The sequence below is a fragment of the Oreochromis niloticus genome, linkage group LG3 (genome assembly GCF_001858045.2).
Source record: "Oreochromis niloticus isolate F11D_XX linkage group LG3, O_niloticus_UMD_NMBU, whole genome shotgun sequence".
In the NCBI taxonomy this organism is placed as follows: Eukaryota; Metazoa; Chordata; class Actinopteri; order Cichliformes; family Cichlidae; genus Oreochromis; species Oreochromis niloticus.
Window position 1 is genome coordinate 85,465,965 of NC_031967.2, and position 17,233 is coordinate 85,483,197.

The 17,233-nt window shown below is 38.5% G+C and overlaps 1 protein-coding gene across 1 annotated transcript in view; it reads left to right on the forward strand.

Annotated features, from left to right (window-relative positions):
• The window catches only part of LOC109199520 (NLR family CARD domain-containing protein 3-like), an 87,469-nt gene extending 70,236 nt beyond the window's left edge, over nt 1-17,233 (forward strand). The window contains exons 8-9 of the mRNA XM_025905275.1: nt 16,500-16,546; nt 16,695-17,233. Coding sequence (XP_025761060.1) covers nt 16,500-16,546; nt 16,695-17,233 — 586 coding nt within the window. The remainder of the gene's footprint in view (nt 1-16,499; nt 16,547-16,694) is intronic.

Below are 17,233 nucleotides of genomic sequence, written 5' to 3' on the forward strand. Positions count from 1 at the left end.
GCATTTTGTATAAGTTCATACTCAAGTTTAAATAAACAACAACACTAAAGCTATTCTATTATACCTGTATGTAAAAAAATACACTGCACCCAAAATATTTCATAGTTCAGCAAAACTGATCAATCTAATAAACTTAAACCTACTCCATCCTCCCTATTCTGGTATTTACAGTAATAAAAGATCAAAGAAAAAACAACCATTTTAATCAACTAAGTTTAAGCATATAATCAATCACTCCCAAACAAATTTCATCATAGCTAAAAGCTGCCTAGAAACAACTTCTGTGTGTTGACACTAACTTCATTTTAGAACTCACATTTCCTGTGTTATAACCTGTTTTGGTATAGCATTTTATTTCATTTCGCTGCTCTTAATGTAATGGTACATTCTAATTATATTTTATCAGTCTTAACCAAAATATATATAAGCTTTCCCCCCTTTGCTCCTGGTTTAAAGCAAAAAAGAAAAATCTTAGTCACTTCGACAAGCGTTCGTTATTCTGTAACTACATTTTATATAATAAGACTCATGTGGAGCTGCATGTGTTATCTCAATATTTTACATGCCACACAGTTTAGTTACAAGCGAAACTCCTATTCGGCTAGAAGCTAAATGGATTTGAGGCTTTTGGCCTGGAATCAATACTATCATGTGTTTTTATGCCTCTTAAGAAACTCTCTCCTCTTCCCTAACAATAAGTTTATGTAATGTCTGTATGTGTAGGCCTACATTATAACCACTTATCCTAAAATAAAAGAAACCAAACATTTTCTACTCCTGACATCTTCACTATTTTCCCCAAAGCATATCCTTTATTCCCACAGTTTCCCTTTAAGTTTGTATACAGCATCTTATGAACACCAGCATTTTATCTTCTGAACAGAATTCAGTTCATTTCAACTTAAACATGAAAATAACCATTCCTGGCTCAGTTTTACCATATCTAAATTATCAAAAAAACCCAAAATGTCATTAAATGATCCTAAAACCCATTTCAAATTAAACAAATTAGACCTTAAACCCCTCTCTTTTTGACACATCTCATGTGGCAAAAAACTCAAAACGTTTCACCCAAGCTTAAGAAATTAAAGGAAAAAAGTTAGTCATATCATTTCTCAAAACAGCTCAGCAATCCTCCTCTCTGCTCCGAGCCCGAAACCTGTATTTAGGAACAAAATCAATTTAATCATCATGTCACATCTCCTCGAACTCCTGCTCCCTTCAAAGTCTGGATCCTTGGAACTTCCTGGAAACAAAACCTATACTAATATGAACTTCACATATAAAAACACCTTTTTTTTTCTTTTTTTATTCCCCCTGGTTTTCCCTCACTGACCACATCAGGGGAATCTATGTCTTTATTCAGCCATTAATCCAGCTCACCTGATTCATCACTGAGCCCAACCGTCACTGGCATCTGATAGTGTGGCACTGCATATTCCTCTCTTAGTGTCACTGTTTTCAATCTGTTAATTACAGTTCTTCAACATGAACTAGACTGTGTCTATAACAAGTCAGTACAGCTGTAAACGTGGCCAATTATCAATCAATTAACATTCAATACTAAAATGATAGCTTTTGATTTATGCATGTTTAAGTCAACCACTTACCCAGAGGATCCTCAATCCCAGAAAATTTCTTCTCCTCCTTTAATAATGTCTATCATCCTTCCATGCCCTGGTAACTGGGCTATCCAGAGCTGTATCATTTTGAAATATACATAACCATACCTTGGTCACTCCAACCTCTCTCCACCCTTAGCATGTCCAACGCCATCCTCGTCTGGACTGTGAAAGGTGACTTTAACGCCGACTGTTTCGACAATCCTGTTTTACTGCATTCTCTGGTCAGATTAGCCAATGTCTGCACACTAGTATAAACATACTCCACATGGTCCACATTTTACTGTGTGTTATTTTACCATATTATAGGTTCTAACGCTCCATCCTTCTGTGGTTCGCTAAATTATGTTTATTTAGATCTCCACTCTGTCTCTTCATTTTGGAAAGTTTTATGCTTGTTGTCAAGATATGAAGAATCTTGAGTTGTTAAGTTCTCCCAATTCTTTCAGTCTAAAGCAAGGACAACACTTTTGAGCATAAACCATCGTAAAAGCCTAAACCTGCACATTCTCTCTCTCACACGGCGCCTAAGTAGCGGCCCTGGCTCCCGTTTTATCTCCTCCTGATGACATGAGCCAGAAAACCTCTCCGGTATATTCTGCTCTCTTCTAGTACAACAGTATTTCTTCTTAAATCTAAGGCCCTCGGTCCCCCCTTTAACGAGTGGACCACATGTATAATAACTTCTATGTTTGCACAGTTCAGATGCAAGACAAACTATATTTACAACAACAACAGAGTTTTGGAGAAGTTTTATGTTTGGTGTCAAATTATAAGAATTTAAATGAAAGCTATGGTGTTATCACCCCCATCGGGGCTTACCTTTCCCACTACTGATAATATTTCTCCCTCGAATATTCGCAATTACCCTCCTTTTGTTGGCGAAAAGCTGTTGGTGTGGTCAAGTGGGCGCTATAGGAAACAAAAGCTCAGGACAGAACAGTCATCAGTCATGTACTTCATACAGAATTTGCATATATCATGTTTTCAGATTGATCCTCTGAGTCTAGTGGTACCATTTAATTTGAATTTCTAAAATACACGAAACATAATAGGTTTTCTTTCTTCACTTTGCTCTTGTCCTTTTCCAGTACCACATCCTATCATATGCCCCTGTCGGCTATATTCTACTTTTTAAATTCCTGACCGTTTCAAGAAAGAACCTAATTCACATGGACCAGTGTGTGTTATTACATATCTCCATTTAAATGTTAAGTCTTCAATTTCCCTGTTATTCATAGATATTGTTAAAGTTTTTTGCTTTTTCACTATAAACGTTAATTGACTTTTTACAGTGGCCTGCTATGGTTAACCAACAACATAATGTGATACATTAATCGAAACACAGCTAATACAACACAATTTTCTTAATGCAACCATCAGTAACTCAAAATTAGCAACTAAAGGGTTAAGTCTTCAGCTCCACACACTCTTAGAAGGGATGTGTTAAAATTGACACATGATGTGTTAAATTTTAACACATGTGCTGCATCAGCTCAGGGACAACACATGATGTGTCAGTTTTAACACAATTAATGTGTCTGCTCCTTTAACACATCTTCTGTGTTAAAAAACGTAAACACAAGGATGTGTTATTTTGACACAAAGATGTGTTAAAATGTGTACATTTCAATTTTTGAAAAAGAGGAGAAAAAAGATGGGTATATATTATACATTTATTGAATTCCATTTTTTATTTAGCATATTATAAATCATTACAAACTGAATAAACAACAGCTGTCAGAGTATTTTCAATTAAAATGTTTAAAATTCAATTTTAGCCAAAGCTATATCACAATTTTTACTTGACAAAATTAAACAAAATTCATATCTGACTAACTTTCTATCTCTCTAGATCATTAAAATGTCAAAAAAATTTAAAAAAGGGCATAATATCATATATATATATATATATATATATATATATATATATATATATATATATGTTCTGATATAATCATGTCCAGACAATACATGAATTAAATTTTTTTAAAGGCAACAATTGTCATCTTCAACAAATTGTCAACATTCAACAAATGCGCAGTTGCATGCAAACAGAAAAACATACATTTTGGCGAATATAGCATCCAGGTTATACAATTTTGTACCTTGGGTTTAAATACAGCTTATTAGCATCAAAGCTTGTCACTATATATAAAGGCCGAAAATCAAAAATTTCACCCAATCAGTTCATATTGTCTGACCTTTCCACTGCATAGGCAGGTCAGAGTCCTGATAAGCAGTGTATTTGACAAAGATGCCAAATGAGGTTTCTCACCTTTGTGAACAGAGACTCTCTACATTTTGGACAGGTAAACATTTCACTTGCATGCTTTAATCTGTGCAATCAGCTCCAGTACTTTGGTTTTCCTTTGGGTGGACAGCGGCAGGTCATAGACAAACTCAAAGAAGGTGAAGACAAGCGGTGCTGGATAGGACAAGTTACATACCCAGTACAGTTTGAAAAGCTTATCCACAACACACGTCTGGGCTTCATTCAGAGAAATGGTTACTCTGTCATTCTTAGCAACAGTGATGTACTGCCTGGTTGCACTCTTTAGATCACTCTTGTTTCCAGGGCAGCTACTGATTTGAGCTTCGGAATGATACTGGCTTCCCATTTTCGTAAAAAGAGATCTGTCTTTCCTCCTGTAAGCTTGCCAAACTCCAAGTCCACCTTGTGGAGAGAAAAAACAGTGTTTAAGTTTAAAATAAAGCATTAAATACATGAAATCAAAAGTACATTCTGCCCATTTGGTAGCTGTATGGCTAAAATCAAACTTTACAGTATCACATTTCTGTTACCCACTTCCACATCAAGCTTACCTACACATTGAAACATAACAATTTACTTGGAGTGGTATTTGAATACAAGTCTATTATTCCTTAATTTTAGCTAAGATTTGGGTCCCATCAGACCCTTAGAAAAAAATTAGGACTTTTTAGCTGATGTTCTAGCAGCCAATTTCTTATTTTGTCTGTCTGCGGTTTGTCCTGTAGAGCTTTTTGTGTTGAAAATAGTGGTGCTGAAAGCAGAGTTTCATACAGATTTAGGTGATTTTTTTGTAGGTTTTTCACTTCCATGAGCAGTACTTCTACATTGTCATTTGATGTCCCTACTATTATAGTCATTTGATGGTACGAGTAAGATTTTGGATCATGTGAAAAGTGATGCTCATTGTAATAAAAGCCCAGTGAATAATGAACCAACTCTGAAATTATAAAACTTTCAAAATATTCACTAGGAGCTCATAAACATAGCTCCAAATGTATCCACTCCTGTTACATACTTTGTATGCAAAACACAACTGAGTGAAGAAGGAGTACATAAACCATTACCAGGAAACCAAGCAACTTACCAGACTTGGCATGTCCAAAAACCGTGGGTACTCTCTGAATATTTCAGCGGCAGTGGGGGAGTCCTTGCTAATCCAGGCTCTGCGACTGGTGTATGTTTCCTCCATGCCTGACATGATAGTTGGAAGGTTCTCAGCTGAGGGCTGCAATCTTTTGATCAGGGTGACCCACTCATCTGTGCTGCTGGTATTCCCATCCTCTTGCCTGAGCTTCTTGTCTTCACTACAGTCATCTGTCACTTTTCGCTTCTTATTCCGTCTAAGGTTGCGCAGTTTAGGAATCCACAATGGGAGACTGGATCATAATAATGCTCCTGAGGAAGAAAGGACAGAGGTATATGGGTAACAGCTGAGCAATTTTAACTGAGAAAAAAAAAGCTCTAATAAATAATGAGATACACAGTAAGTGGAAACAAGTGCAATTTACAGTATGTAGTGGAATTTACATTATTAAAATGCTAAATTTACTTTAAAAAATTTACTTCTCATCTATAAAAGTGGTTACAAGGACTTTGACAGATTCTAAGTTGTCATATGCGTGCTGAAAAAAAGAAACACATGGCTGAATAAGTAAGATTTGCATGTTCAAGTTGCTGTTGTTTTTTTAAATAACACTGACTATTACTTCCTCAGAAGTTCTGCATAAAACAGAAACTATATCAGAGCATGTTTCCAGCAATAAGCCTTAAAAAAGAATGTGCACATACTTTAGTTAATTATACTAGATGCAAAAACTGCTTTAACTGCTTAAAAATTAATTATCTCTGTCAATATGAGGTATATTTCATGTTAAAGTTACTTAGTCTTTATTCCTATTATGTGCTAGCAAACGAATGGTCTCGGTGATGACTACATTTGCTATATTCAGAGCTAACAACAATATTGCCATTTTACACAACACTGCTACGGTTAGGTTCTGACTCTGGCGTTGCTCATAGACACCAGAATGCCTGTCGGAGCCGCTAGCTCAACTACAACACTGGTTCTAAGAGCAATTTCTGAATACTCTAATACATAAATAAAGTAAATAGATATATACATGAATAAAGTAATACATAAAAATACTACCAAAACACATTTACTCTAATGAAGTATGGTACTAAAGCCAAGAACTAATACTAAAATTAAGAGTAGGATATGTTAGCAAGACTGTTACATTAAGGTTAGCTAGGTATAGTTAAGCAGTAATTAACTTAAACTCAAAACTCCTATATAACTCCTATATTTTGTATAAATTCAAAGTTTCACATTCTTCCAGAAACCCGACATATTTTCAGTACATTAAGATAAACTGGTAAATTATACTTACTGTAAGGTCTGACAACATACTAGGAGACGTAACCTCCTTCTTTGTCTCCTTTGTCTCAGTGGCGCGAAAAGATAGCGCCCCCTTCCCGCCGCTGGTATGTCATGTTGCTGGGCAGAATTTGTTTCAATTTTCAGCATGTGTGTTCTTACTCATTTCATTTTCTACTTTTACTTCAATTGTATTGCCCTAGTTCACATGTTACGGTCAAAATTAAGACTGTTCTGTGTGGATACTCATGCTTATAGTATAGCCATGGCCATTAATTGGTATGCCATAAAAAATTGAGAAATAAAAAATTAATCCTCTTTCAGAATTTTAGTACACCATACACACCTTGGTCCACATTACATTATAAAATGTGTTATTTGTTGAAAGTAATGAGGAAATGATTATGTAAAACAAACAATAACTAAACATTTTATTTATTCAGTTAATATAGTTTTAATACATTGTTCATCTACAATTTATTTCACTAAACAAAGGGCTAGCATCAAATTACTGCGCTGCTAATTTTAGGTCCTGTTGTTAGATTCCGAAAATAACACACAAAATGTGTTAAACTGTGCAACACATCAAGTGTGTTAAGCTTTTTACACATTTTTTCAATGTTTACACATTTTCTTACACATGTTATGTTAAAATTCACACAAAATGTGTTAATAGTGTAACAACACATTTTTTGTGTCATTTTTTAACACATCCTTTCTAAGAGTGCACTCTCATGTTAAGCTACATTCTCACCCTCCAGTCTCTGTTATTTTCCTACAAAAACAAGGCAAGACAAAACATCCACTCTTCTCTTACCGCCTGGGTGAATTGTCTGTCGACATTTATTAATCCTCACCTTGGTCCAGTCACACACATTCGCTCCCATGCATTCACACAAGATTTTTTGCTAATCGCGGAGCATCCTGTGCAAAATCAGATGCTCCACAATAGCAAATTGAGCTCATTCATTTGTTTTATTTTGTTTTTTCCTTCTAAGAAAAATAATTCTTTATGGTTTTGACTGGATTGAATCGCTACAATCCTTTTAGACAGAGACTCACAGCCAATCCGGTCTCCTCCTCAGCCAATTATAATCTGTAAAGCCCACCTTATGTTTGTTCTCCCGAGAAATTTGTCAGCGCCGTTAGTTCACTCTCTTCCAGGCCTGCTTAGAACAAAAATGAGAAAAAAGAGAGCTGATTATTAGCTCATCAAAGTACAAAACAAAATCACCTGACAGGTTTTTTCTAAGTGCACTACTACAAAAACTATGGGCCCCTCTCAGACATGCCCATGTTTAATCAAACTCCCTCTACCAAAAACAACAGCCCCAAAAATCTGAAACAATCTTAAATTTCACCCGTTCAATGCACCCTGTACCTCATCAAAAGCTGCACCGTTCTGCACACAACAATGTCCCCCTTTAGCGCTGTGCCATACTTAGATTCAGCCTAAGATATAAGCCCATTACAACAACGTATCATCACTAAATTATAAATTTCCTGTCCAAATCTGCACCTCCGAACAATCCTGACCACCGTAATCAATTATCCTGTTACTTTACCATTATATTTGTCGCCCAATAATCCTCCTCAGTCACTGCTCTGTTTCCTCAACTGAAAGCCTCAGTCACACACGCACACAGGAAATGTCTTCGTCACCACTCACTCCAGCTAATTTGCATACTGAGTTATATCTCAACAAGTTAACTTGGCAAGAGAAATACATGTTTACACCTTATCACATTATTCAATTATTTTCATTTTCTTTCTATACTAATCACTTGCTTTGATCAATCAGTGCAAGAGCACTCCTAACTCACTCTTATAAACTACTTTAATCACTTTTCTTCTGTTTTTTCCATAACTCACTCCCTTGTCATACAGCTTCTTTTGAGTTATTCCTCAACTCTATTTTATCCAAGTGTATTTTCTTCAACATTCACACCATTTTAACACTCATGAAATTAGCAAGCTGATTTAATTACATGTGTTTGTGTTCTTGGCCAAGTTTAATCACTATCTATGCATTAATCTTCCTGAGCTTGTCTCTGTAAGATTAGTGCATTTTCTGTTTGTATGTGTGGTTTTTTAAATGTTTCTTTTACTGTGTTTCAGACTCCTTTTAGACAGGGTGTGTTTTCTCTCTTTGGCTCATCACTGGTCATTGTTAATGACATTTCCCCTCTGCCTCTGCCCACCGGCTTTACCCTTGAAGTCCCGTCTCCACCAGTGAGTCCAAGCCCACACGGACTTAGGTCAAGTAGTCGTGACTGTGCCTGCCTTAGGTTGTCCCAGGATTTTCAGGTGGGATCTTACCCGTCATGGGCTATCCAGCCTTCCATACTCGCCTGATACAGGGGCCAACTGGGCAAGGGTGTTATCAGGTCTAGGGGACACACTGGTTCTGGAAATTAAAGGAGTGTAAACTGCTTTCTTTATTTCATGTGTGTATTAAACTTTCCAACAATAATTTCACATGTAACAATTTGTGTACGTGCGTTTTCAATTCATTAATGTAATTGGTAGTTCTTCTATTTATTTTCTCGGTCTTTCTCTTTTCTAAAACATATAATTAATATAATTTTATTACTTTCTTCTTAAGACATTCATTCACTTCATCTTCTTAGAGTTTAACTCGTCTGTTTCTCTCTGTCAGCTGTCTTGACACAGTCAGCTCCTTTTTATGAGCATGCAAAATTCCTCTCACAACCACCACTTCCTCTCACACACAGCAGCACAGTATTTTCTCTCTCTTTCCTGTTTCTACAGATTAATCAAACTCTTGTTTTCTATATTTACAGTCTATAAACCCTCTTTAGTTCTACTAAATCTTCGTCTAAAAACAATACACCCTTATTTCATGCACACTTTTAAATATTCTAACCTCTTTCAGACATCATAAATCGTCTCACACACACTGCCTTTTCTCTCAAACTTCCACCTTTTCACTCACTCAGACAAATCACGCAGAGTCACTCAAATCAAATACTGACAGCATTCACACGGTTAAAATCATTCAAAATATGCTTTCATACGAGTATTTTAGCCATGCTTTTCATAATCAGAAAGAGCAAGTCAAAGAAAAACAACTGAAACCTCTAATCATCCTCACAGCTTCTCACAGCACACACATAACTGAAAAAAAACTAGAACACACCAGCATTTATTGCTCAAGAGAGGTTACTACAGAAAAATATATGGTGGTCTTAGGTACTGTACAATGCACTCAATATATATATATCAAACTCAGTCACTTACTACACATCCACAGTAATGAATTCAAGCTCTATTTATACAATTCTAATGAGCAAAACCAGCATCTCAGTCACAGGCATTTGAGAACATCTACAAACAATAGTTATCAAGCTAGGTAACACACGAAACCGAAAGCAACAATGCTCTCATGCGCTCCGCAGCAGCTGCCTCATTTACATGAACACACACCATCTAAAAATAGAAGTCAACAGGCAGTGCACTGCTGACACAGAGACTCCCTTCACACAAAGATTTCTTACTTTATATTACACAGACGTCTTTTAATTACAACTGCACAGATTTTAGGCCTTTTAAAAACCTATGTAATTTTGACAAATTTAAGTTAACGGTTCAACCGATTAAGTCCAACTTTTTTGTAATCAATTAACCAGTATCTGTCCAACAGTTTCTGGCCCAATTTCTAAGATCCCTAACTCAATTTAAAAGCGTGAACCAACCCAAACTCTGCCTGAAGCTCTATTTTTGGGCATTTCACATCCAAGGCTTCCCCGAAGTTTTAAGTTAAAGTTACATGCCCGAAGTCCAACTTCTGCTGGCCAAAAAGCGCAGTCAAAGAGCCTCAAACTCTTAGCTTTTCCAGGATGCCCTGTACCCTGCAGTCAAGCCAACTGTGTTATCCCTATTCGCCGATAGGACGATGGCCCGCGTCCGAACCAAAGTGGGAGCACAACCTCCGGGCTCTGCGCTCTTGGCCGTTCTAGGATAATTTAGAATACTTTGAAACAACAGTTAACCCCCCAGAAAAGGGGGACTGAAGCAGGTCCAACCTGTCTGACCAATGGGGACTCTAACCCACAAAATGACCAAATTCCCTACCACACTAAATTAGCAGTCCAACTGCTTTAAAACCTCAGTACTGTACTTTATCACTTTCATTATCATTAGTGTTATTTCAACTTTAATTCTCATGAGATTTTCACCAAAATCAAAACAGACATCTACCAGGCTGATCCGAAGGGCCAGCTCTGGGTGCCCTCTGGACCCAGTGGAGGTGGTGAGTGACAGGAGAATGGTGGCTAAGCTGTCATCCCTGTTGGACAACATCTCCCACCCCATGCATGAGACTGTGAAGGCACTGAGCAGCTCCTTCAGTGGGAGACTGCGGCACCCACGGTGTGGGACGGAGAGATTTCGCAGGTCTTTCCTCCCCACTGCTGTCAGACTCTACAACAAAGACTTTAACTGATCAAACACACAAACCCACACATGTGCAATAAGACTAATGTGCAATAATCTTTTCTGGCATCGTTGTATTTTTACTCAGTTGTATATAGCATTTGTATTCTATTTTTATCTTATTGTATATTTTATTCTATTTTATTCTACTGTATATAGTATTTTATTTTATTCTATTCTGTACAGTTGTGTACTGTATTTATTCTTATTTTATTTTATTCTAATTTTTGCTTCATAACTTTTGCACTGTCCACTTCCTGCTGTGACAAAACAAATTTCCCACGTGTGGGACTAATAAAGGTTATCTTATCTTATCTTATCTTATCTTATCTTATCTTATCTTACCAGTAATTTCAGTGAGTAGACTTTTAATTTTGTAATATCCAATCTGGCACAGTTCGGAAATAATTCAACAGGTAGTGCCTTACCTCTAGATGTGCCGGCTTGTCACTCACTTTCGACCACTGACCAATGCCTGCCCGTCTGACTCCGTCTACACCTCCAAACACATTCTCTCCCCCTCCAACACCGGACGAGGCCCCCAAATGTTAAGGTTCATTTTGAGGAGAGAGAGATGGTGGAGATCAGAATAACACACTGACCCTGTCAGGTGGAGTCAACGAATGATTTAATGACACATGTGGAGAGATAAAATCCTGTACACAGACAGCATTGATCTCTATCTCCAAAACTTCAGAACACAGTTTTATACATCGGGGTATTAGAACGCCCCCTCTTGCGTAAATTACATGCATACGTCAACTCAAAACCACAATGACTTTTAACACAGTTTAAAAAGATCATTCTCTTCGCCTCGAAGCCAGGTGCTTCCTGTCACTGCCGGACGCTCGCTTATCGTCTGGAACAAACTGTCACGTACGCAGGCACTCTTGCAGTTATAGCAGAATTAAATCTGAACTCTTTACCACAAAATGAGCCTACTACTATGTGTATGTATGTATGTGGTTATGTCATAACCGCAGCTGCACTTTGTCTCACCTCTCACCTTCTCCCCAGACAAAGGCCAGCACATACACAACTGAAACTGATGTGTAATATATTGAATAAATGTCTTACTTAAATGGTACTACTTAAAACTTAATCAAAGAATGTAAACAAATAAGAGATCATAAAAATAACCTGATATACATGTCTTGTAAGCGTGTGTTGCGATCCTTCCACAGCTCCAGTCAAACTCACAGTAGATTGGCTGATCATAACGCCAACCAAAAGTTTTTGACCCTCACTTGACCAAGGAGCGACAGCTCTTTAATAAGCACAAAATGCAATTGTGTATAAATGATTATAATCGTTTTCATAACAGAAGTTCCAAAGGTTTCAAAAGTTGCCAATATGTTCGCTCCTCCTAATATAGTCTAAAAGCAACCCCAAGCAAAACAAATTAAACTTTCACCTATAAATGATCCCTCTAACTAAGTGTGTGTGTGTGTGTGTGTGTGTGGTTACGTGTGTGTCTATGTGCTAACCACAATCGCACCCCATTTCACCTCACCGACTAGCTCCTCAGAATAACTTTCACTCAGACTCTAGTTTTCGGTTTCACTTCCTGCAAAGCATGTAACTTCAAAAACATGTGACTTCCTGTCTTATTTTGGCACAGAGTTACTCTGTGTTAGGCCTTTTCTTTCACCATGCAGTCTGCATATAAACATTTAAGATTATAAATTCAACTCAACAGTTTAAAGTGGTTCTTAACTGCACCTGTAATAAAGCTTAATTGGGTGCCAATATGTTTAAACATCTAAATGCAATATCACTATTAATAAATGTGTCAATGCAAATGCTTGTTATATGATTATGATGCAATAGCAATAACAAAATAATGAAACTAGAAATAGTAAAATGAAATAATAAAAATGGCAGAAAAATAACACCTCAATTCCTCACACTGCAGAGAGGCGTGTAAGACTGCAACTCTGCTTCCTGGTCCCAACTCTGGATAGTCATATTTTGAGGGGTTTAATAAATTGGTCCATATTTCTAGAAATGAGAGCTGCTCCATCCAAAGTGGGATGGATGCCGTCTGTCCTAACAAGACCAGGTTTCCTCCAGAAGGTTTGCCAATTATCTATGAAGCCCACATCGTTTTTTGGACACCACTCAGACAGCCAGCAATTTAAGGAGAACATGCGGCTAAACATGTCACTCCTGGTCTGATTGGAGAGGGGACCAGAGAAAACTACAGAGTTCCACGTTGTTTTGGCAAAGTTACACACCGATTCAATATTGATTTTAGTGACCTCCTATTGACGTAACCGGGTGTCATTACTGCCGACGTGAATTATGATTTTACTGAATTTACGTTTACCCTGGAAGACAATTGACTATGGTTGCCGGTGTCTCTAGCTTCACATGTCTGAGAACAGAATCACCAATTACCAGAGTTTGACCCCCGGCGGGTGTGTCGCCGAGTGGGGAAAAACGGTTAGACACATGAACAGGTTGGTGGTGTACCTGGGGCTTCTGTTTAGGACTCTGCTTCCTCCTCACCGTCACCCAGCCGCCCTCTTTCCCCAGCTGCTTGGGGTCTGCCGGGGAACAGCTAGCGGGGCCTACGCTATTTTCGGCTGCACCAGCTACAGTGGCCTGGCTAGCTACGGGTGAATGAAGGGTGCGAAGCCGAGTCTCCAATTCAGTAATCCTGGCCTCCAGAGCTGCAAATATGCTACATTTGTTACAGGTATCATTACTGCTAAAGGAGGCCGAGGAGTAACTAAACATCTGACACAATGAGCAGGAAAGTGCAGGAGGGACAGGTGAAGAGGCCATGGTGCTAGCGAGTCGGCTACAAGCTAAGCTAAGCTAGCAAAACAGTAAAGACACAGTGAGTGAATACTTTGGCTATAAATTAGGTAGTGAGTACACAGAAAGTGTGCTTCGGATGAACGTCTTGATGCATTCTCAATCATCCAGGAAAGTAAATCTCCAAAAGTTGATTCTGTTCATCTGGACGTAGCGTTTTGTGGGTTTCGTCACTCATCCAATTGACTTCTTCAGTCTCAGCTGACTGCAGGTTTCCCCAAATCTTATAAACAGTACATTTGCATAATGACTGAAACCAGCCCACTGAAGGAACAATGGGCTGGGAGGTGCTTCGGATGAAGCACGTGAAGATTATACTATGAAAAAAGAATGTATCTAACAGTTTTTAATTAAATTGCTGAGCAGATAAGCTACTCAAAAACACCACTGTGTTTGAGCAGGAACAGGAAGTGATACTCTACCACAGAGAGAGCGAACACCAAGTGACAGAGCCACCAAGAGGTGCTGGCAGAGGTAGGAAGGTTCAGATGTTAATTTGATTTATTTGCTCTCTCTCCTCCTTAAAAATGTTTTTAATGTTAGTTATAATTCAGAATTGGCGACTAAAACAGGTATGACACATACGAACATCAGGAAATAAAAACTGATAAATATAACCTCAGTAAATGAAGTCAGTGTACAGCGGAAGTTATGGCAGCTGTGTACCGGGGCCTGCGCTTTGTCGGCAGTAATAACAGCTCGATTGCTTGGGAGGCAAGCAGGTCTATCCCACGCTTTGCCGTGAGACTAGACTGGGCTGGGCAGACATCTCCGAAATCATCGACGCACTTTTGCAAAGAGGCTCTATCTTGACAAACCGACCAGATATCTGAAGATTAAAAAACTACATTCTCGGCTAAAAAATATTAAAATGGTATTTGGTGACACACAAACAGGGTTTTTCAAAGTTCAGTTCCGTTAGTTTCCACATGCCGTTTCTTGATGTACAGAAACGCCTTCTAAAAACATGGCCACCAGGCCAAAGCAATGGTTTTGACTCAATCAGCATTAACCCCGCTGATCTCAGACCTGCACAGCTTCCATGTTAACAACAACATGTCGGTTGTTGTGTGCTAAAAACAATGGCCACCAGGCCAAAGCAATGGTTTTGACTCGATCAGCGTTAACCCCGCCCCCTGGGTTTGATGGGTGAGGTTGACAGATAAAATTATTTCATGGTGAGACCTGAAGGAGTCAACTGTGCCAAAATGAATTAATTAAATACACCATTAAATAATTATTTAAATGTCGCAATAATTAATTAAAATGTGAAATAAATAAATAGGTAATTAAACGTGTCAATAATTAATTAATTAAATGTGTCAAAAATATTTATTTAATTATTTCCCATTTTAATTAATTATTTCCAATTTTCATTCATTATTGCCACATTTAATTATTTAATGGTGTATTTAATTAATTCATTGTGTCAGTCCTGGCATTCCATATGAATGTAGAGTTTATTAGACTACATCATGGTCACACAAATCCAGAGTGGTGCAATGCAGCCTTCTTAGCATTGGCTGCCCACCTTGTTAGAAAGCAAGAGAATGGTATTAGCTTTAGTGTCTAATGTTAATTGACCTCAGATTAGCATTAGCCTCTAACAGCGCTAACTAGAGCTCTAAACCCTGCTAATGGCCCCAAAGAGCTGTCCCACAGTAAGTTTACCCTGAGAACACTTCACATAAAGCCTACAGTTAAACTGAGAGTGATTAATGTTTGACAAAATATGCTTTGCTACTAATCATCTACAGCAGTACAATTAGGATAGTGTCGTTAGCTTCCTGTTAGCTAGCAGTGAGGGGTGGCACTATGGTCTGTCAGAGAGAGAGAGGAGATTCAAACGTATCAGGTGATAATATTGAAATTACTCAGCTCCTTAACTGTCATTGGCTGTATCAGATGAGCTGTTGAGTTACATGGTTACATGAGCTCAGAAAGCAGAACTGTTGAATGGAGAGTTGTGTCAGCGAGGTTCATAATGTGGGATCTTCATGTGGATCATGCAGACTTCAGATAGTTCCTGAAGCGCTGATTGGAATATGTGAACATAGGGAGACAGAGCTCTGTTTTTAGGTCATTACTAGTCAATTAATGTATTGATCCACAATAGTGTTTATACCACAGTTAAGTTTATGTAGTTAAATCTTTAGCTGCCTTCTTCACATATTTAAGTTTGTATTAGCACAGTCAGAGATGCTGCTGTTGTTCATTTGATTGCTAACCAACAGCAGTCACAGGTTAATGTTTCTTGTTCTATTTTGATGGAATAAATATTGTAACATGAATGATTTTCTACTACCCAGTTTGTCTTCATTGAGTTGTAAGTGCTGTGACAATAACTCAGACTGGAAGTAATCTTAATGACAAATGAATGTTCAGTCTTTCAGAGGACAGAAGGAGACTGACAGGTGACTCTCAGTGATGTCAGCTGACAGCAGAATGATTCAGTACACTAACATGAGGATCAGAGTGTTTGCTGAGGAAATACACTGGTCCCTCAATAGTTTCAACATGAAATATTCAAAAACAAATATATGGTTCGCTGTTTGTGTGACAGAGGCAGAAATGTCTCCGTGTGCATGTGGAGAAATCTGCTTTTAAATCAGAACATGAACAGGATTCAGGTGGCATTAAAACACATGAAAGCAACGGTGCACTCACTCAGAGGTCAGAGGTCATGTACAGTAACCACACTGACACCAAGAGGAGAAAAATAGCTGGCAGCAAAGGCAGGGAGGTGTCCTTTCCAGCTAAACAGAAGAGGAATATAAAGATAATGAAGGTGACAGTTTGAATCAGTCATGTTTCATTCAATACAGTGGTGTACTGACAGATCCAGGAACTGTTCCTTTATCTGTGTCTAACAGTGTGTGTATGAGAGCCATGTAATGTCCATGTGTGCATGCTGACTGTGCTGCTCTGACCCCCCTCCTCCTTTCAGGGTGGAGCCTGCTGGAGTCCGATGGTTGAGACCAGGTCTGAGGAAGTGTAAGTGTGTTTTTAATGGGATTCATGAAAACAAAGCAGCACACATTCAACCATCTTCATCATGTCAGGAGTCATCATCAAAGTGTCAATCAATGAACAGATGATGGATCAATAACTGCAGCTGGATTGTGTTTGTTCTCTCCATCAGATTCCTGTCAACTCACAATCGACACAAACACAGTGAACACAAAGCTCCAACTGTCTGACAACAACAGGAAGGTGACACATGTGGAGGAGGTTCAGTCATATCCTGATCATCCAGACAGATTTGATGTTTGTCCTCAGCTGCTGTGTAGTAATGGTCTGACTGGTCGCTGTTACTGGGAGGTCGAGTGGAGAGGAAGTGTTTATATATCAGTGAGTTACAGAAGCATCAGGAGGAAAGGAGGCAGTGAAGACTGTTGGTTTGGATGGAATGATCAGTCCTGGAGTCTGGACTGCACTGATGATGGTCCTCGTTCTGTCAGGCACAATAACAGACAAACACCCATCTCCTCCTCCTCCTCCTCCTCCTCTGTCTCTAACAGAGCAGCAGTGTATGTGGACTGTCCTGCTGGCACTCTGTCCTTCTACAGAGTCTCCTCTGACACTCTGATCCACCTCCACACCTTCAACACCACATTCACTCAAACTCTTTATCCTGGGTTTAGGTTCAGGTTTGCTGCTTCCTCAGTGTCCCTGTGCTGA